The sequence below is a fragment of the Ornithorhynchus anatinus genome, chromosome 2, assembly GCF_004115215.2.
Source record: "Ornithorhynchus anatinus isolate Pmale09 chromosome 2, mOrnAna1.pri.v4, whole genome shotgun sequence".
Lineage (NCBI taxonomy): Eukaryota > Metazoa > Chordata > Mammalia > Monotremata > Ornithorhynchidae > Ornithorhynchus > Ornithorhynchus anatinus.
This window is the reverse complement of record NC_041729.1, coordinates 112,733,442-112,755,537: the sequence shown is the minus strand read 5'-3', so window position 1 is coordinate 112,755,537 and position 22,096 is coordinate 112,733,442. Positions and strand designations below refer to the sequence as shown.

Here is a 22,096-nt window from a genome sequence, read left to right as displayed (position 1 = left end):
TGTGACTGTGGACAAGTCGCTTCACTTCTCTGTGCCTCACTTACCTCATCTGTAAAATGGGGATGAAGTCTGTGAGCCCCACATGGGACAACCTGATTCCCCTGTGTCTACCCCAGCGCTTAGAACAGTGCTCTGCACATAGTAAGCGCTTAACAAATACCATCATTATTATTAGATCCATTTGGTCAGGAACACAAATGATGATGATGATGACAGCATCATCATCACCAATGGTATTTATTGAGTGCTTACTGCGTTCAGAGGACTGTACTAACCACTTTTCAGAGTGCAATACAATAGAGTAGGTAGGTACATCCCCTGCTCACAATCAACATGTCCAATACTAAGCTCCTTATCTTTCCTCCCAAGCCCTGTCCTCTCCTGACTTCCCTATCACTGTGGATGGTATGACCATCCTTCCCATCTCTCAAGCCCGCAACCTTGGTGTCATCCTTGACTCGGCTCTCATTCACCCCACACATCCAATCTGTCACCAAGATCTGCCGGTCTCACCTTTATAATATCGCCAAGATCTGCCCTTTCCTCTCCACCCAAACGGCTATCTTACTGATACAGATTCTCATAATATCCCGGCTGGATTACTTTGTCAGCCTTCTCTCTGATCTCCCTTCCTCCTGTCTCTCCCCGCTCCGGTCTATGCTTCATTCCACTGCCCGGATCATCTTCCTGCATAAACGCTCTGGGCATGTCACACTCCTTCTTAAAAACCTCCAGTGGTTGCCTATCAACCTCCGCACGAAACAAAAACCTCTCACTCTAGGCTTCGAGGCTCTCCATCACCTTGCCCCCTCCTACCTCTCCTCCCTTCTCTCTTTCTACTGCCAACCCTGTAGGCTCCGCTCCTCTGTCACCCACCTCCTCACCGTCCCCCGTTCTCGCCTATCCCGTCGACCCCTGGCCCACGTTCTCCCGCTGTCCTGGAATGCCCTCCCTCCTCACCTCCGCCAAACTCTCTTCCCCTCTTCAAAGCCCTACTGAGAGCTCACCTCCTCCAAGAGGCCTTCCCAGACTGAGCTTCCCCTTTTCCCTCTGCTGCCTCTCTGCCCTCCCTTCACCTCCCCTCAGCTAAGCCCCCTTTCCCCCCCTTTCCCTCTGCTCCTCCCCCCTCTCTTCCCCTCCCCTCAGCACTGTGCTCGTCTGCTCATTTGTATATATTTTTATTACCCTATTTATTTTGTTAATGAGATGTCCATCCCTTTGATTCTATTTATTGCTATTGTTTTTGTCTGTCTCCCCCGATTAGACTGTTAGCCCATCAATGGGCAGGGATTGTCTCTATCTGTTGCCGAATTGTACATTCCAAGTGCTTAGTACACATAGTAAGCGCTCAATAAATACTATTGAATGAATGAATGAATCAACTGTGTCATGTTATATTTCCTGAAGTGCTTAGTATAATGCTGGGTACACAGTAAGTGCTCAATAGATGCTTAGGCTGGGGGCCTCATTTTAGAAATAGAATAAAACACAGAACTAAAATAAACTCTCAGATGTTAATCTCAGAGTACTTTATAAGTATGCCCTCCCAGATCTCAGAGAATCTTGAGATAGAGGAGGAGGGTGGGGAGTAGAGGGGGGAATCAAGACAAGTTACAGATGAATAAATGCAAAGACCAAATGACCTGCAGGTAGGAAATATTTTCCAAATAAATTGTTGTGGGGGTTTTTGTTGTTGTTGGTGGTTTTTTTAATGAAAATAATTTGGATGCTTTCAACCACATTTCTCCAATTATTTCATTTTGACCTGGCTAAGACTCCAGCAGGCTTCTATTTGATACTAAATCCATTCAGCTGCTCTCCTGGCATGATTTGAAGTTATCCAAAAGTTCGACAACTGCTTCTTCATTTGCTGAGAGCAGCAGATTTTGGATTAGCATGTCCAGAGGCCTCTCACCACCTAGAAACTCCTGGCAAAATAAAAACAAAGCATTAAGTATGAAAAGACACACTACCTGGATTAAAAAACCCTAAAAGATATGAAGGTTTGTGCTGAACATTGGACCTACTACTCTCTAAGGGGAAAAAAAAGGAAGGCTATTTATAAAAGCAGGTTAGCAGGTGGTTGGCCAAAAATGCACTAAATTCTGAACCTAATTCTGCCCAGTCCAGTCTACTTTGGGCAACCTTTTCATTTTGACAAAGTAGCAAAATAATTTTGTGGACCAATTCAGGCCGAGTGATCATTTAGACCCACTCTCATAAATGTAGGCAAAAAAGGTAAGATCAGACACAGTACATTAGCCCCGATTCCAAACTACTCAACCACCAAGCTGACATGTCAGATGAACACCCTGTTCACACTGGAGGAATTGATGGGGAAGGGATGAAAGTAGGACAGGATATTGAAAGATTTCCGCAAAACTGTGATGCTAAGAAAGCTTTTCAGTTAAATGGGCACATTCCCACATTCCCTCTTTCTTTTAAAGGTGGAGGGGCAGGGGTAAGGAGCTGGAGTGTTGCTGGGGGGGTGGCCGGTGGTGGTGGGTGGGGGTTCCTAGAAGCTCTGAGTTTGGGGTTTGCATTTTTCTGCCACAGAGCCCAGGCTATTACTCTTGCCTCAACCTGCCATCTCCCTACTCCATTTTCCCACCTTTCCATTTCCCATTCTATTCAGAAGTAGTTGGGCTCCAAACTTTTGATATCCATAGTTCTGTGACTCTCGTGGAGGGTCTTTAGCTTAAGATTCTAGGCATTTTGTCAGAACAGCTGAACATACTGTTGCCACTAATGCTCAGCATCTGTGTAGCCTCCAAGAAAAGGCTCAGAATGCACCGTTAATAGTGTCACACCAAGTGAAAGGGGATCCTCCTGGAGATAAATTATTATCTTTGAATTATGATACAAATAGACGGAGAAATTTTCACAGAATCTGCCTGAATTGCACATCTTAATGACAGCTCAGGTGATCCCGCTAGCATGTGGAGATTTTGAGATTACTTTATTGCTTGCAATTGGCAAAATGGAGCTCAAGAAAACCAAGGAGTTCATGCCAAAGTTGTTGCCTGCTCCTTGGGGCTCTGCTCCCATCAATATCTCAGAATTATGGCCTAGTGGCAAGAGCACAGGCTTGAGAGTCAGAGGTCATGGGTTCTAATTCTGGCTCTGCTACTTTATTGTCTGCTGTGTGACCTTGGGCAACTCACTTAACTTCTCTGTGCCGCAGTTACCTCATCTGGAAAATGGGGATTAAATTCTACTCTGTCCTAGTTCTGTGAGCCCCATATGGCCAGGGATTGTGTCCAACTGATTAACTTGTATCTACGCCTAGCAGCATGGCTCAGGAGGAAAGAGCATGGGCTTGGGAGTCAGAGGACATGGGTTCTAATCCAGACTCCGCCACTTGCCTGCTGTGTGACCTTGGGCAAGTCACTTCACTTTTCTGGCCCTCAATTCTCTCATCTGTAGAATGAGGACTAAGACTGTAGGCCCCACGTGGGACAACCTGATGACCTTGTGTTGACCCCAGAGTTTAGAACAGTGTTTGGCCCATAGTAAGTGCTTAGCAAATGCCATAATTATTATTCTCATTATTACCACATAGTAAGCACTTAACATATACAATTAAAAAAAAAAGATCCCATCCCCATGCACTTATTCTCCCCCGGGAAGGGGTAAGGGGGAGGCAGGGGGGAAGGAGCCGCCCAGAATCCCCCAGTAGCCCTGAGTCTCCTCCCTGGTGTCAAGGAGCACCCATAATAATAATAATGATAACGGTATTTGTTAAGCACTTACTACGTGCCAAGCACTGTTCTAAGCACTGGGGAAGATACAAGGCTATTGGGTTGTCCCACGTGGGCACAGTCTTCATCCCCATTTTGCAGATGAGGGAACTGAGGCCCAGAGAAGTGAAGTGACTTGTCCAAAGTCAGCAGCATGGCACAGTGAGAAGCAGCATGGCGTAGTCAATAAAGCATGGGACTGGGAGTCAGAAGGTTATGGATTTAATCCCGGCTCCACCACTTGTCTGCTGTGTGACCTTGGGCATATCACTTCACTTATCTGGGCCTCAGTTACCTCATCTGTAAAATGGGGATTAAGACTGTGAGCCCCATGTGGGACAACCTATCTTGTATATACCCCAGCGCTTAGAACAGTGTAAGTAACAGTGTAACACATAGTAAGCATTTAACAAATACAGAAAGATTATTATTATTATGCCAGTTCTTTGAACAGTGCTTGGCACATAGTAAGCATTTAATGAGAAGCAGTGTGGCTCAGTGGAAAGAGCACAGGCTTGGGAGTCAGAGATCATGGGTTCGAATCCCAGCTCTACCACTTGTCAGCTGTGTGACTGTGGGCAAGTCACTTAACTTCTCTGTGCCTCAGTTATCTCATCTGTAAAATGGGGATTAACTGTGAGCCTCACGTGGGACAACCTGATTACCCTGTATCTACCCCAGCACTTAGAACAGTGCTCTGCACATAGTAAGCCCTTAACAAATAACAACATTATTATTATTATTATTATTATTAGAAGGGATCTGAGGCTGGGATGCCTCTGAAAAATTTTGGGGAATAAACCAAAAAACAATATTTTATATATATATATAAATTCATTCAATAGTATTTATTGAGCGCTTACTATGTGCAGAGCACTGTACTAAGCACTTGGAATGTACAATTTGGCAACTGATAGAGACAATACCTGCCCAATGACGGGCTCACAGTCTAATCGGGGGAGACAGACGGCAGGGCAAAACAGAACGAAACAAAAACAAAACAACATAATCACCATAAATAGAATCAAGGGGCTGTACACCTCATTAATTATATATATATATATACTTGCTATATGTAGACACAGCCACTGCTTCAAACTGGCATGGTCATGTATCATTCAAAATGAGCCACTTGAAAAAAATCAGCTCTAACCATGATTCCTTATAACTTCAGAACAAAGACCTGGAAAGTCATAACTCAGACCAGCAAAACCTGCAAACTGATTTCAGATCAACTCTAGCTAGCAAGACTTCTTACTGTTCTTGGGTAACATTAAGAAACAACAACAGTAAACAGTCATTTGCTTTGCAGATGACTACGTTAAGGTATAATCAGTAAAATTACCTTGATATTGCGCATGTCGTAAGAAATCCTATGGTCTGTGACTCTGTCCTGAGTGAAGTTATAGGTTCGAATTCTCTCTGACTGGGCTCTGGTTCCTACCTAGGCATCAACAAAAGGCAAATACTGATTTCATAGCAACTTCAATGGCCCAAATCAGTATTCAGTCAATGGTGTTTGTGGAGGGCTCCTTGTAGGCAGGGAATGTGTCTGTTTACTGTTATACTGTCCTCTCCCAAGCACTTAGTACAGTGTTTTGCACAGAGTAAGTGCTCAATAAATATGACTGAGTGAATGAATGAAAGGGCTTACTGTGTGCCCAGCACTGTACTAAGCACCTGAGAGAGTGCAAAGCAACAGGAGTTGGTAGACACTTTCCCTGCACGCAACAAGCTTACAGCTGAGGCTATCTGGTGTCCTTCCAGGAGAGATGAAAAGCTGCTACCTTTCTCCCTTTCTGTCTCCACCTCGATGACAGTCTGGGCTGCCTGAGGCCCTGTCCTTCTTGGAGAGCTGCCATTGCTTGGAAAGCACCTGGGCAGGGGCCTGGGACCAGTCAGAGAGGTCTAGGGGGTGGTCAGTCAATCATATTTATTGAGCATTTACTGTATGCAGAGCACTGTACTAAATATTTGGGAGTTCACTATAACAATAAGCAGAGACATTCCTTGCCCAATTGAGCTTACAGTGTAGAGGGGAAGACAGACATTATTATAAATAAATAAATGGCAGCTATGTACATAAGGGTTGTGGACTGAGATGGGGGGATGAATAAAGGGAGCAAGTCAGGGTGATGCAGAAGGGAGTGGGAGTACAGGAAAGGAGGGCTCAGGGAAGGCCTCGTGGAGATTTGCCTTCAATAAATAAGGCTCTGAAGTGAGGGCAAGTCACTGTTGGATTTGAGGAGGCAGCAGTGCTAGATAATAATAATAATAATAGTATTTGTTAAGCGCTTACTCTCTGCCAAGCACTGTTCTAAGCGCTGGGATAGATACGAGGTCATCAGGTTATCCCACGTGGGGCTCGGTCTCAATCCCCATTTTACAGATGTCACTGAGGCACAGAGAAGTTAAGTGACTTGCCTAAGGTCAAGTCACTTGCAGCACCACCTCTATTTTGAGACCTGCCACTGCACAGTGCCCATAGGGAGAGGTGGTGAACAGAAAGAGACTTAAAGGCAGAACTTCCCAAGGGGAATTTCTCATCCTACCCAAGGGGAATCATTGCCTTAAATCCCTAAACCCACTAGGAATGTTTCTGACAGGAACCTCCCCCAGGCTAATCTGAAACATCAATCAATCAATCATTAACTAAGTGCAAATCACTGTCCTAAGCACCTGGGGGAGTATAATAGATGATCCAAGGTCCTTGCTCACAATTTAAAAGGAAAGACAGGTGGATAAAAAGGATACAAACAATGGGAGAAAGAGAAAAAACTAGGCTACAAGAGGTAGTAGCATAAGTATCTCAGGCTGAAATATGTGAGTAGGTAATTTAAAATGGGGATTACGACTGCCCACTCCGCTGCCCGGCTCATCTTCCTGCAGAAACGTTCTGGGCATGTCACTCCCCTTCTTAAACACCTCCAGTGGTTGCCTATCAACCTCCACTCCAAACAAAAACTCCTCACTCTAGGCTTCAAGGCTCTCCATCACCTTGCCCCTTCCTACCTCTCCTCCCTTCTCTCTTTCTACTGCCCACCCCGTAGGCTCCGCTCCTCTGCTGCCCACCTCCTCACCGTCCCCCGTTCTCCCGCCGTCGACCCCTGGCCCACGTCCTCCCGCGGTCCTGGAACGCCCTCCCTCCTCACCTCCGACAATCTAATTCTCTTCCCCTCTTCAAATCCCTACTTAAAGCTCAGCTCCTCCAAGAGGCCTTCCCAGACTGAGCTCCCCCCTTTTTCCCTCTGCTCCCTCTACCTCCCCCTTCACCTCTCCGCAGCTAAACCCTCTTCCCCCCCTTTCCCTCTGCTCCTCCCCCTCTACCTTCCCCTCCCCTCAGCACTGTACTCGTCCGCTCAACTGTATATATCTTCATCACCCTATTTATTTTGTTTAATGAGATGTACATCACCCTGATTCTATTTATTTGCTATTGTTTTAATGAGATGTTCTTCCCCTTGTCTCTATTTATTGCCATTGTTCTTGTCTGTCTCCCCCGATTAGACTGTAATCCCGTCAAAGAGCAGGAACTGTCTCTGTTGCCGATTTGTACATTCCAAGCGCTTAGTACAGTGCTCAGCACATAGTAAGTGCTCAATAAATACTACTGAATGAATGAATGTGTCCTCTAGGCTTCAAGGCTGTCCATCACCTTGCCCCTTCCTACCTCTCCTCCCTTCTTTCTACTCCCCACCCCGCACGCTCCGCTCCTCTGCTGCCCACCTCCTCACCATGCCCCGTTCTCGCCTATCCCGCCGTCGATCCCTGGCCCACGTTCTCCTGCTGTCCTGGAATGCCCTCCCTCCTCACCTCCGCCAAACTCATTCTCTTCCCCTCTTCAAAGTCCTACAAAGAGCTCACCTCCTCCAAGAGGCCTTCCCAGACTGAGCTTTCCCTTTTCCCTCTGCTGCCCCTCTACCCCCCCTTCACCTCCCTTCAGCTAAGCCCTCTTTTCCCCCCTTTCTCTCTGCTCCTCCCCCTCTCCCTTCCCCTCAGCATTGTGCTCGTCTGCTCAATTGTATATATTTTTATTACCCTATTTATTTTGTTAATGAGATGACCATCCCCTTGATTCTATTTATTGCTATTTTTTTAATGAGATGTACATCCCCTCGATTCTATTTATTGCTATTGTTTTTGTCTGCCTGTCTCCCCGATTAGACTGTAAGCCCGTCAATGGGCAGGGACTGTCTCTATCTGTTGCCGATTTGTACATTCCAAGCGCTTAGTACAGTGCCCTGCACATAGTAAGCGCTCAATAAATACTATTGAATGAAATACTATTGAATGAATGGGACGGGGACTGTGTCCAATCCAATTATCTTTTATCTACCCCAGCGCTTAGAACAGTGCCTGGCACAAAATAAGTGCTTAAATACCATCATTATTATTAATAATTATTATTTCACATTTAAACATTTTATTTTTACTTTTTAAATTTCTGTGTTTTCTTGAATCTCTCTTTCGATACTTGTGAAGTACAGGATCACAGTTTAAAAGGCTTTGCCCACTTAGTATATGGAGACCTCTGGTGGTCAAGTGACAAAATTGCCAATCTAATTAAAAAGTTTCACATCAGGATTTTTTAAAAAATGGGACTTAAGCACTTACTATGCGTTAGCCACTGTACTAAGCGCTGAGGTAGATACAAGATAATCGGTTTGGACACAGTCCTGTCCTACAAAAGGCTAACAGTCTTAGTCCCCATTTTACAGATGAGGTCACGGAGGCACAGAGATGTTAAGTGACTTGCCCAAAGTCACAAGAGAGACAAGCGGCAGAGCCAGGATTAGAACTCAGGTCTTTCTGATTCCAGGCTCATGTTCTATAATAATAATAATTATGGTATTTGTTAAACACTTACTATGTGCCAAGCACTATTCTAAGCATGGAGGAGATAAAAGGTAATCAGGTTGTCCCATGTGGGGCTCACCGTCTTAATCCCCATTTTACAGATAAGGTAACTGAGGCACAGAGAAATTAAGTGACTTGCCCAAAGTCACACAGCTAAGTGGCAAAGTTGTTTTAGAACCCATGACCTCAGATTCCCAAGCCTGCGCTCTTTCCACTAAGCCACGCTGCTTCACACTGCTTCCCTATACTAGCAAAAAATATTCAAGTTGAAAATATATATTTTATATAGCATGAGGTCCAATGTTTATGTAGCAAAAACGTCAGTGCCATTTTGCAATCTCCAATGACCCAGGAAATTCATTCATTCAATAGTATTTATTGAGCGTTTACTATGTGCAGAGCACTTGTACTAAGCGCTTGGAATGTACAATTCATCAACAGATAGAGACAATCCCTGCCCATTGACGGGCTCACAGTCTAATCGGGGGAGACAGGCAGACAAAAACAAGACAACATAGTCACGATAAATAGAATCAAGGGGATGTACACCTCATTAACAAATAGGGTAATAAAAATATATACAAATGAGCACAGTGCGGAGGGGAAGGGAAGGGAGGGGGGAGGAGCAAAGGGAAAGGGGGCTTAGCTGAGGGGAGGTGAAGGGGAGGAGGGGGAGGGAGCAGAGGGTGGTGGGGGAGTAGAGAGGGAGCAGAGGGAGCAGAGGGAAAAGGGGAAGCTCAATCTGGGAAGGCCTCTTGAAGGAGGTGAGCTCTCAGTAGGGCTTTGAAGAGGGGAAGACAGTTAGTTTGGTGGAGTTTTCCTTGAAGTAAAGATGTGGAAGCCAGATTGAAGGGGGTCAAGGTGAGGCCTGGAGAGGAGGAAGTGAAGGCAGCAGGTATAGACAACTCGCTCCAGGAGTTTAGAGAGGAAAGATAGGAAAGTGAGTGGACAATAAATGGAGAGAGCTGTGAGGCCAAGGGAGGGTCTTTTAGGATAGGGGATACGTAAGCACGTTTGAAAGCAATGGGGTAGAAGCCATGGAAAGTGAACAGTTGAAGATGGTGAGCAGGGAGGGAAGAAGGGAGAGAGTAAGTGTTTGGATAAGGTGCGAAGAAATGGGGTCAGAGGCGCAGGTGGAGGAAGAAGCCTTTGAGAGGAGCGGGAGATCACAAGATACTGCTGGGAAACAGTTTTAATTAAAAAGGAAGATATATTTTCAATCAACTTCAGAACGGTCACACAATTGATTTGTTTCAGTTTATAAATTGAACGAGTCAGAGGTGGCAAATTTCGGCTATAATCCAGTGAATTAAAATACATGCTTTTCTCTGAATTGCTATCAACTTTTTTCCTCCTTCCTCATCTTCTTTGGTTTACAAAAACTCATTTTCCCCAGGAGCTCAAATCACTTTACATGCATTATTATATCAACTCACACACATATCTTTAAAATATGTCAGAAGCAGGGTGACTTAATGGAAATTAATCAATCAGTGGTGCTTATTGAGCATGTACTACATACAGAGTACTTTCCTAAGTGTTTGGGAGAGTACAGTCCATGAGAGTTGTAGCAGCTTTCCCTGACCACAGCGAGCTGAGCACAGGACCAAGTAAGAGACCTGGGTTCCAAACCCAGCTCTCCCACTTGCCTGCTGCGTGACCCTGAGCAAGTCACTTTACTTGTCTACACCTCAATTTCCTCATCTATACAATACGAATTAACTACCTGCTCCCTGTCCCCTTTTGACTGTGAGTCCCATGTGTGTCTACCTAATTATCTAGGCTGTGTGTCCTATATAATTCTCTTGTATCTACTCAGTGCTTAGCATGTAGTAAGAGCGTAACAAATACCCCATTTATTATTATTAGTAATAAAGTACATGGAGCAAGAGTCATTTTATTCAATCGGCTGTCCTCTGTCCAGCAGCAATCGATTCATTTACTTCATTTCCATTACCTTTTTTTGAACACATAATGTAAAATGGAAAGAAGTATATACCGTCTCCCTATCTAGACTGTGAGCTCCTTTCCGGCAGGGAATGTGTCTACCAACTCTGCTACATTGTAATCTTCCCAACGCTTAGTACAGTGGTCTGCACACAATCAGTGCTCAATAAATATGACTGATGGCTACCCTCTATCAGTTCACCAAAAGTAAAGCATCAAAACAGTTGAAGTGAACAATGTAGAAGATACAGCCCATCAAACGGCAGGGACTGTCTCTATCTGTTGCCAACTTGTTCATTCCAAGCGCTTAGTACAGTGCTCTGCACATAGTAAGCATTCAATAAATACTATTGAATGAATGAATGAAAGATACAAGTTTTATGTCTACCCGACTTAGTACAGTGCTCAGCTCATAATAATAATAATGTTGGTATTTAAGCGCTTACTATATGCAGAGCACTGTTCTATGCGCTGGGGGAGATCCAGGGTAATCAGGTTGTCCCACGTGAGGCTCACAGTTAATCCCCATTGTCTAGATGAGGTAACTGAGGCACAGAGAAGTGAAGTGACTTGCCCACAGTCACACAGCTGACAAGTGGCAGAGCCGGGAGTCGAACTCATGACCTCTGACTCCGAAGCCCAGGCTCTTTCCACTGAGCCACGCTGCTTCCCTTTCATAGAAAGCACTTAACCAATACCAGAATTATTATATTATTTTTTAGAAACTGGCACCTATTGGTTGCCAGGGCTCTTGGGGACCAAATGGCTGCATAACAAGCAAATAACTTGCCCAATGTCATGGAGCAGGTGAGGGAGGTGGACAAAAAACAGCAGGAAGACTTTTTCTGGCTCCTTACTGGCTCCAGCTTGACATCACTATGTCCAGCAAAAGTAAAAATATCTAGAATGTCATCACTGCACAAGAGACTACTTGCCTCAAATTTATCATCATGTTTATAAGTGGGATAAATTGGTGTGAAAATCAATTTATTTATGTGAGCCCGTTGTTGGGTACGGATTGTCTCTATTTGTTGCTGAATTGTACTTTCCAAGCGCTTAATACAGTACTCTACACACAGTAAGTGCTCAATAAATACGACTGAATGAATGAATGTCTAAACGTGGGAATAATATAGGTGAGAAGGCTTGTTTAAACAATAAATGCAGTACCAATTTTACTGATGGGCTTTTTGAATGTCACATATTTTAGGAGTGCGGCCCCCTCCAGGCTAGTAACTTTCCATCTCTGACCTAAAGTCAGTGACAAAGGGGAAAATCAAACTTAACAGTCCTTTCTGGTGGGATTCTCCCCACTGCTAACAGACCACTTAGTAACAAGCACAGCCTGGATTGGGTGAAGCCCAAATCCAAAGTTATCAGGCTCTCCACATCAGAAATTTCAAAATTACTTACCTGCAGTTTTCTAGCACTGAGTTTCTGACTCTCTTCTCTTTCAAGGGTCTTTTGGTAGAGTTTGGCTCTCAACATTCGCATTGCCATATCTTTATTTCGGAGCTGTGATCGTTCCTGTTGGCACTCCACCACTAGCCCTACAAAATTAAGGGATTCACTATAATAAGTCATAAATAAAGAGTTGGTGAACATTCCTTCACTTTGATACTGTCTCACAATGATAAAGGATTAGAATGAGGATAAAATGAGCACAGTAACTGTAGTTAGTGAAAGGTTCATATTACACATTATATAACATTACATTACAATTTACATTAAGGTCACATCTTCTCCAAGAAGCCATCCCCAATTGAGCCCTCTTTTCCCCAGCTCCCTCTCCCTTTTGCGTTCAGTCTGTGCTATGTGCTTGGATCTGTGACCTTAGGGCATTTGATATTTGCCCCACCCTCAACCCCACAGGGAGAGAAGCAGCATGGCCCAGTGGAAAGGGCACAGGTCTGTGAGTGATAGGAACTGGGCTCTAAGCCTGGCTTTGCCGATTGCTTGCTGGGTAACCTTGGGCAAGTCACTTCATTTTGCTGTCCCTCAGTTCCCTCAACTGAAAAACAGGGTTTAACTGCCTGTTCTCCCACTTACTCAGGCTGTGAGCCCCATTCAGGACAGGGACCTAATTAACTTGTACCTACCCCAGTGCCTAGAACAGTGTTTGACATATATTAAGGGCTTAACAAATAAAAAAAACCCCCAAAACATATATATATCTTTAAATTATATATTATACATCACTTATTTATATTAATGTCTTTACCCCCCTCTAGACTATCAGTTCACTGAGGACAGGGATCGTGCCTGCTAACTCGTTCGAGTTCTTACAACAGTGTTCTGCATGTAGTAAGTTCTCAATAAATACTACTGTTTGACTGATTTCGGTACTTTATTCTTGCTCTCATATGTCCCTAGTGTTCATTCATTCAATCGCATTTACTGAGCACTTGTAAATGGTACAAGTACTTAGTAACCAACTAAGTGGTTGGGAGAGTACAATACAACAATTAACAGTCACATTCCTGCCCACAATGAACTTACAGTCTTAACAACATATAAAGTCAAAGGTACAACAGAGAGAGGACATATATTTCTTACATTATGTGATCAGCAGGTTAGTGTTGTGACACTTCCTTACGCTGCTTGACATAGATGTTGCCCAATGAATATTGAAATAAAAGTTACAAGGAGCAGAAAAAATGAACATTTTTTCACAAAATAATCATTATGCTAAGTGTACCTTATAAGAGTTCCCCATGAAACCTCACTAATTTGGAATGAGGGGAGGGAGGAGTTTAAAATGAACTACTGAAAAGTTCAAATTGGAGAAATACTTTTTAAAATGTAGAAAGGATAAGGGAGTAACCAGAAGGTTAAGTTCTATACCTGCCTGGATTGTGAGCCCCATATGGGGTAGAGATTGTATTCGACCTCATGATCTTGTATCTCCCCTGGTGCTTAGTACAGTATTTGGCACATTGTGCTTAACAAATGCCACAATTATTATTACTACTCTCAGTTTTGCCACAACACATTTTCACTAAGCATTTTGGTGACGTTTTAAACACTTGATCGTCTCCCTTTGATTATTTCCCATGCCACTACTGCCCAGCACAGGTGAATCCACTTTGTCTGACGCTTCGGCTTAGACTTTTCCATTATGGGTAACCCTATATGGCACAGCTCTAAGCTTCATCAGGGTACGCAAACTCTCCTGCCACGATAAGGTGTTGATTCATAGGAGGGAGCAGTTAAGCACACATCTGTGATTTATTTATATTAGTATCTGCTTCCTCCTCTTGACTGTGAGCTCGTTGAGAATAGGGAAAGTGCCTACCAATTCTCTTATAATGTACTCTGCGAAGCACTTAGTACAGTGCTTTGCACACAGTCAGTGGTCAGTGAATACAACTGCCTGAATCTGTTGATGCAAGGCTGTTTTAGATGCAGCCTGACACCGGGTCGGAGGAGACCACTAGGTGCTTACATGTAGTGTCAGACATGGGTTAGTATTATAACATGAGTTTTCCTTAACAAGACCCAGATACATTCAAATCACCACAAATGTTTCTCTAAATTTCCCTATTCCACACAGTTCTGCTTTACTTGGCTATATGACTAATATGTTTCCAGTTCTGCCTGCTGAGGCTTTGTCTCCCATCTTTGGGGTACCTCCCTGCTGTTTCCTCCTCCTTCAAAAGGGGATAAGAGTTATTGTTCTGTCAGGAAAGGCTGGCAGCTGAAAATCTCCTTGGCGGGGCAACAGCCAGCTAGCCAGGAAGCCAACCAAACAGCAAGCAGCCATTCAGCAAGCAGCTGGTTGGCAAGGGGCCAGAACCAACAGCTAACCAGCCAGTTTACCAAATTAATATCCAGCCAAACAACAGAAATCCAGCCAGTGGGAGTAACTTTTGAATGCATAAACAACTTTAATCTTAGGTTATGACCAAGAGCAGACAAAAATGCAGGTAACTGCATTGTTCTCTACTCCAAAAAAGTGTGTGAGTCTAGGTGTTTGTGTGTCACGATACACTTTTCATGAAAGAGCTAGGAATATCAGCACTCATTATAGCACGAGGACTATAAGAACGTGTTAACCAACTCTGTTAGACTGTACTCTCCCAAGCACTTAGTACAGTACTCGGCCCACAGTAAGTGCTCAATAAATACCAGTGATTGATATGGGAAAAAGTGATTTGTGTTAGGTTGTTTTTCCCCAAGAAATGTTTTCAGGAGCACAATTCCAATTTGCAGGGAGGTATGCCTGCATTGTAATCACTTTCCTTGAACAAGATTTAGTTGAAAGATGGAAAGACATAAAAAAAAAAGCCAAGAAGGCATACCTACCTGTAGGAATGTGAACAATTCTTACAGCACTGTCAGTTGTATTAACATGTTGTCCTCCAGCTCCTTTGGCTCGAAATGTGTCTATACGCAAATCCTTGGGGTCCACTTTAACATCCACCTAGGATTAATAAAAGCATCACTAAGATGTGTCTAAAAGAAAAGTTTTCTGAACAAGTTTTTTTTGAACAGTAGCGTGGCCTAGTGGAAAGAGCATGGGCCTGGAAGCCAGGGGACCTGAGATCTTATCCCAGCTTTCTGCCAATTGCCTGTCATGTGACCTTGGGCAAGTCACTTCATTTCTCTAGGCCTCTGTTTCCTCATCTGAAAAATGGGGATTCGATACTTGTTCTCCATCCTTCTTAGACTGTGAGCCCCATGTGGACAGAGACTCTGTCCAACCCAATTAACTTGTATCTACTTCAGCGCTTAGAATAGAGCTTGACACATAGTAAGTGCTTAACAAATAACATAAATACAATAATTACTCTATATTAATGTCTGCCTCCCCTCTAGTCTGTAAGCTCGTTGTGGGCAGGGAATGTGCCTAACAACCCCGTTATACTGTTACACTGTACTCTCCCAAGTGTCTAATACAATGCTCTGCACAAAGTAAGCGCTCAATAAAAACGACTCACTGATTGACTAAATGATGGGTGATATATCAAGCTTTTGGCAAGAACACAAGCCACAGGCTGGGCTGGTTGCCCTGATGCCTACTTCCATTGTAGCAGCAAGCCTCTTAGGTAATTCGAATCCAGGCGGTCTAGAGCCCTGTGCCACCCACCCCAAGGGCCTCCCTGCCTTGTTCTTAATAATAATAATGTTGGTAGTTGTTAAGCGGTTACTATGTGCCGAGCACTGTTCTAAGTGCTGGGGTAGATACAAGGTAATTAGGTTGTCCCACATGAGGCTCCAGTCTTAATCCCCATTTTACAGATGAGGTAACTGAGGCACAGAGAAGTTAAGTGAATTGCCCAAAGTCACACAGCTGACAAGTGGCAGGGCCAGGATTAGAACCCATGACCTCTGAATCCTAAACCCGTGCTCTTTCCACTGAGCTACGCTTCCACCTGTTCCTGCCTTGGGGTGTGGTCAGGGCCCTCCAAATAGTGACTTATGCCTCTGGGAAGCTGGAAGTGGCAGAGTTGGCCACACTGTGGCTCTGATTCCTCTCTAGGGCTCTTGATGAGCCCTGTACCCATTTTCCCCATAGCTCCCTTAAACTGGGCCCAGCAACCAGGTTTAGTCGACCACTCCTACGAGAATGTTAAAATATGACTAAATGGCTACTATTTGTGTGCCTGAAGGCAATACTGCTAAACACCTAAACATCTCTAATGCAACCCTAATTTCCCACAGGCCACATGTGATAGGAATCTTACAGGCTCCAATATATGGTACTGATCAACACGGCCTTCCCTTGATGTTTGAGATTTCTGTTCTCGGTGTCACCTATTTGAATTTGGTGTGATCTGCACTGGTGGCTCATTGCCAGACCATGGACCTGTCCACAAATCCTCCGTCGTCTGCTTGACTCTTTGGTCGGTCACCAACTGCCACAGACTCGTGTGTTCAGAGGATGGCTAGCCAGATGCCCTAGAAAGAAGCAGCGTGGTCTTCCAGAAAGGGCATGGATCTGGGAGTCAGAGGACCTGGGTTCTAATCCTGGCTCTTCCACTTGTTTGCTATGTGACATTGGGCAAGTCACTTCACTTCTCTGGGCCTCAGTTTCCTCAAATATAAAATGGGGATTAAATCCTACTTCCTCCTACTTAGACTGTAAGCCCCATGTGGGACAGAGACTCTGTCCAACCTGATGAACTTGGATCTATTCCAGAGCTTAGAACAGTGCTTGACACACAGTAAGCATTTAACAAATGCAACAAAAAAAGGCCCAGAAGCCTCTGAATTGTTGAATAATCCCATTTGCAAGGCTTCTTGAAGCAATCCCCCATGAATACCAAATAACACTTCTACAGAAGTATTATGGGCAGTTGTAAATACTCAACTGGTGCAAAAACTGGAGCAAAAAGGTGTTGAGTGGGTAGTTGGGGATATGACCTGAGAAGAAGAGAGAAGCAGCATGGTCTAGTGGAAAGAGCATGGCCTAGGAGTGAGAAGGACCTGAGTTCTAAACCCGGCTCTGCCACTTGTCTCCTGTGTGACCTTAGGCAAGTCACTTCACTTCTTAGTTCTAAGACTGGGAGCCTTATGTAGCACGGGGACTGTGTCCGACCTGATTAACTTGTATGTACTCCAGTGCTTAATACAGTGCTCGGCACATAATAAGCACTTAACAAATACCATTAAAAAAAAATAATGAGGGAAAGCATACCAGACACTGACACAGTTTTGAGATGGACTTTGAAGATAAGATTTGTGGTCAGGCACATTTGCAGGAAGAAGGAAGAAGGGTATTAGCAAGGGATTCAAACAACAACTCCTGACCTTTGACTTTAAGGCACTCAATCAGTTCCCCCGTCCTACCTCATCTCACTTATTTTCTATTAAAAGCCGGTACATGCCACTGACTGATTGAAGTGACTTACCCAAGGTCATACAGCAGACAAGTGGCAGAGCCAGGAATAGAACCCAGGTCCTCTGACTCCCAGGCCTGTGCCCTTTCCAGTAGGCCGCACTGCTTCTATCTAGGGAGTGGGGATGGCTAGCAACTGGTGACCGACCAAAGAGACAGTAGATGGGAGGATTTGTGGATGGGCCGGGGAACACTTGGTTCCTCTAACACCAGCCTACTCACTGTAACTCAGGAACACTTGGTTCCTCTAACACCAGCCTACTCACTGTAACTCAGTCTCACCGACCTTGCCAAATACTTGCTCACATCCTCCGTCTTGCCTGGAACACCCTCTACCTTCATGTCCGACACAGACCACCACTCTCCCCACCTTCAAAGCCCTACTAAAATCATATCCAAGAGGTCTTTCCTGACTAAGCCCTTCTTTCCCCTATTCACTCTCCCTTCTGTGTAGTCTATGCATTTGGATCTGTACCCCTTAAGCATCAGTCATGCCACCCTCAACTCCATAGCACTTCTGCATATATTCTTGCACTCCACCACTTCCCTTACTTGTAATTTTAACTCCTATCTCCCCCTCAAGACTGTAAGGTCTTAGAGGATCCATGTCCTCAAAGATCTTACAGTCTTTGAGGGCATGAATCCTGACTATCAACTCTGCTGTACTGTACTCTTCCAAGTATTTGATACAGTGCTCTGAACACAGTAAACACCACTGATTGATTATTTGACTAATTTCTGGGAGAGTTGAGAATCAGGCACTGTGGGAAAATGAGCTTGCAAAGAATGAAGGCGGCAGTGAGCTGTGGTGTAGAAGAAAGTCGCTAGTAAAAAACAGCTTTTTAATGAGTGCCTATATCTAGGTGATGATTGTTTAGACGAAGAGAAAAGAACATATCTGGGTGTTGAAATGCTTGCTGTGTGACCTTGAGCAGGTCACTTAACTTCTCTATGCTTCAGTACCCCTTTTCTCCCTCCTACTTTGACTGTGAGTCTCATGTGGGACAGGAACTGTGTCCAACTTAATTAACTTATATCTACTCCAGCACTCAGAACAGTGTTTGACACATAGTAAGTGCTTAACAAATACCCTAACACGCCCCGACCCCGCTTCCCACCAAACACACACACAAAACAACAACAGAACAACAAACAAAAAACCAGGGAGTTAAGGATACTACCAAGGGTTTGGGCTTCAGACATAGAGGGGATTGTAGTGGTAACAACTGTGATAGGAAAATAGGTGAAGAAATGGATTTGAGGATGACAAGTTCAGTTTTGGACACGGTGAGCTTGAGATGCTGTAGGTAAAAGGCACTGAAGATTGTAGAGGAGATATAATCATGACTGCTATGGTGGCTCAGGAGACGGCATGCCCAGAAAGGTGAGGAGATCAATCAGGGAACACCACTCGGAGGAGGTGGCTTTTTAATTAAGCAATGGTATTTATTGAGCACTTACTAAATAGCAGAGTACTGTACTAAACGACTGAGAGGAGGTAACAACTGTCACTCCTGAAAACTTGGAGGCATTCTAGCATGATGGAAGCCTGATTGACAGGGAAACAGTGTGGCCCAGTGGAAAGCACAAGCCGTGGAGTCAGAGAACCTGGGTTCTAATTCCACCTCCAGCACTTGCCTGCTGTGTGACCATGGCCAAGTCACTTAACTTCTCTCCTTAACTTCTCTGTGCCTTGGTCACCTCATCTTTAAACTGGGAATTCTCTCTCTTAGACTGTGAGTCCCGGTTGGGACCGAGACTGCGCCTGACCTGATTATCTTGCACCCACCCCAAGCGTTCAGTATAGAGCTTGGCTCATAGTAAGCGTTAAAGAAATAGCACACTTAAGCTTGGAATGCCACCCTTTGGGTTTCTTAAAGAGTTTACCTCATCAGGTTGAGGGAGGACGATAACCGACATGGTCCCAGTGTGAATACGCTGCATCCTTGATGACAGGCCCACCTCGGGAATTCGCTGGACGCGGTGAATTCCACCTTCATACTTCAGGTGCCTGTAGACACGGTCTCCAGAAACACGGGCAGCAGCATGGTGCAAGCCACCTTCCAATTCAAAGAAACTGGGTTTATAGCATGAAGACCCTGGGCTTCGAAGCCCTTTGCTACTTAGTCTACTACTACCACCAACAATTAGTCAATTGAATTTACTGAGCACTTGTTGTATGCTAAGCACAGTACTAAGTGCTTGGGACAGTACAATGTAACAATAAACAGACACATTCCCTGACCATGACGAGATCACAGTCTACACTACCTCTACTACTCCACCATTTTGAGCTCATCCTATCTGTTCTCACTGTGCAACTCTGTTCCAGCTGGGAGTCTTCAGACCACTCCTTCTCCCTATATTTTTCTCCTGCCTCTGGACCTTCGCAGAGAGCATTCCACCTGGTAGATCTGTCAACCTCCACCCATTTACTGTCCCATTTCTTTCCCATCACTTAGAACCTTCCTGAACACTGACCTCCTCTATGGAGCTATTCTGATTTAATCATTTAAAGTCACGGCACCTTTCTAGCTCCCAATTCTGCATACTTACAGACCCCATTTGGAGACAAGTGAATTTTCCCAAGGTTAGTCATTTTTGGCTCCTTAAGACTTGATATTCCTTAAGAATAGAGCTTTTGCATTGGAATCTAACAGCAAAGTTGGTGATCACTAAATATTTCTGATAATGATGGAAACCTTCCCCGATTAATTTGCATCACTCTAGGGGTGTCGAGAGTCATCCTTAGTTTTATGTATTTATTTTCTTTATTATTATTTGTCCCAATGCACTTATAGTCCCTCCTGTTACATCCTTATTCCTCTTACTCCCACTTTGTGTAAGTACATTTTGTCTGTCTTGCTCACTGGATTGTGGGGAGATTGCCAGGAGCTGAGAACTATATTCTGTACCTGACAGACATTCATTGAGCATCACTGATAGATTAATTTACTGAATAATGGTGATCCAGATCATAATAAAAGGAACAGCAGAGTTCAGCACCTCCACTAGTTTGATAAAGTGCTCAAAATATATCATACCATAGTCTGCTGGGGTATAATTGAGAACCTCAAAGGTCCAGTGTTTATAATATGCATATTTCTGGTACATTTCAAACATTTCTTTGGTAAACTGCTGGCAGATATCACCTAAAAAATAAAAAAAAATTAATCATTGACAGTAAAGATGAGAACAAGAACGTGTCTTTTGATATCCCTTTGATATTCTAACTTGTGAAGGTTACCCTGATTATTTAAAAAAATACTTTCTTGATTTCTGTAAATATTAGCTTAAATTTCCATCATTACTACAACACACAGCAATCAGGCTTTCCAAGCATTGCTATCTTGGAGGAACAGAGGATAAATTTCAAGTCCTTTCAAAACATAGGAAATTTCCCGGTACATAACCTCACTACTTCCACCACTCTAAAACCATTATAATTGACCCATTTCCACAATTGAGCTAAGCAAGAAATTAACTGTTCCTGGAATCATCTAACTCACAAATTTTTATTTAAGAGAAAAAAAATATGTGTTTCAGGTATAATTTTTTAAACTTATTTGCCATTAAGACTGAAAATTAAGTAGTGTAGTGTTGGGATCATGAAAGATTACATATAAGGAGAAATTACAACACTTTAAAAGTTGAAAAGAAATTGAAAAGGTGCCTAAAGCTATTGCTGTAGTATAAGCAAAAAATATTAAGTACTTTTGAAAATGGGTGGGTTTTTTCACATTGGGTGATTTTGCTGACCTCCTGTTGTTCTCCCAGATATAACTTCTAAAATAACATCATTCTTGTCATCCTTCTCCTTTGGCACTAAACCCTGGAAGAGCTGGAAAGGAAGAAAAGAGCATCATTATTCAATCCATGGTATTTACTGAGAACTTATCTACATGCAGAGAGCACTATAGTATGTGCTTCGGAGAGTATAATCGAGTAGGTAGAAGACCAGAAGTAGAAGGAGAGACGATTGAGTGCCTTAAAGCTGATGGCAAGGAATTTATGTTTGACATGGAGATGGATAGGCAACCACTGGAGATTTTTCAGGAGAGGGGAGATATGGACCGAGAGGTTTTTTTTTGTTTGTTTTTATTTTTCAGAAAAATGATCCAGGCATCAGAGTGAAGTATGGACTAGAGAGGGGAAAGATAGGAGGCAGGAAGGTCAGCAAAGAGGCTGATACTGTAGTCAAGAGGGACAGGATAAGTGTTTGGATCAATACAGTAGTAGTTTGCATGGAGAGGAAAGAGTGGGCTCTAGAGATGTTGTGAAGGTACAATCGACAGGATTTGGTGACTGGCTAAATATGAGGGTGGAATGAGAGAAATTATTCAGGAAAATGCCAAGATTATGGGCTTGAGGAGAGTTATGGGAAAACCTGGTGGGGGACAGAATTTGGGTGGGAAGCTGAGGAGTCCTCCACATGATTTTATTTGTTTTGCCATCTTAATTGAAGTAACTGAAGGTCTATGAGAACAGTGACTGTGCTTAGATAGAAGTGGCGTATATACAAGGATCTCAAACTACTAAAACAAGTTTTATCACACTCCATTAAGGTTTTGGTTCCCAATATTTTGTGATCCCAGTGACTTTAGACAGACCATAAATGGTGATTTAACAAGGAGTTCTTTTACATTTTCTCAAATACATTTATTCTAAAACCTCAAATTTTTAATTTTCTTTAGGTTTGTTCTTTATAATT

The 22,096-nt window shown here is 43.7% G+C and overlaps 1 protein-coding gene across 1 annotated transcript in view; it reads right to left on the bottom strand.

Moving 5' to 3' along the window:
- Nucleotides 1-1,495: 1,495 nt before the first annotated feature.
- Nucleotides 1,496-22,096, bottom strand: part of MTRF1 (mitochondrial translation release factor 1) — a 40,183-nt gene continuing 19,582 nt past the window's right edge. The window contains exons 4-10 of the mRNA XM_039911196.1: nucleotides 21,145-21,226; nucleotides 20,430-20,537; nucleotides 19,273-19,445; nucleotides 14,850-14,967; nucleotides 11,958-12,094; nucleotides 5,086-5,184; nucleotides 1,496-1,928 (exon numbers count right to left, since the gene is read on the bottom strand). Of these exons, the coding sequence (XP_039767130.1) occupies nucleotides 1,809-1,928; nucleotides 5,086-5,184; nucleotides 11,958-12,094; nucleotides 14,850-14,967; nucleotides 19,273-19,445; nucleotides 20,430-20,537; nucleotides 21,145-21,226 (837 nt within the window). The 3' untranslated portion in view covers nucleotides 1,496-1,808. The remainder of the gene's footprint in view (nucleotides 1,929-5,085; nucleotides 5,185-11,957; nucleotides 12,095-14,849; nucleotides 14,968-19,272; nucleotides 19,446-20,429; nucleotides 20,538-21,144; nucleotides 21,227-22,096) is intronic.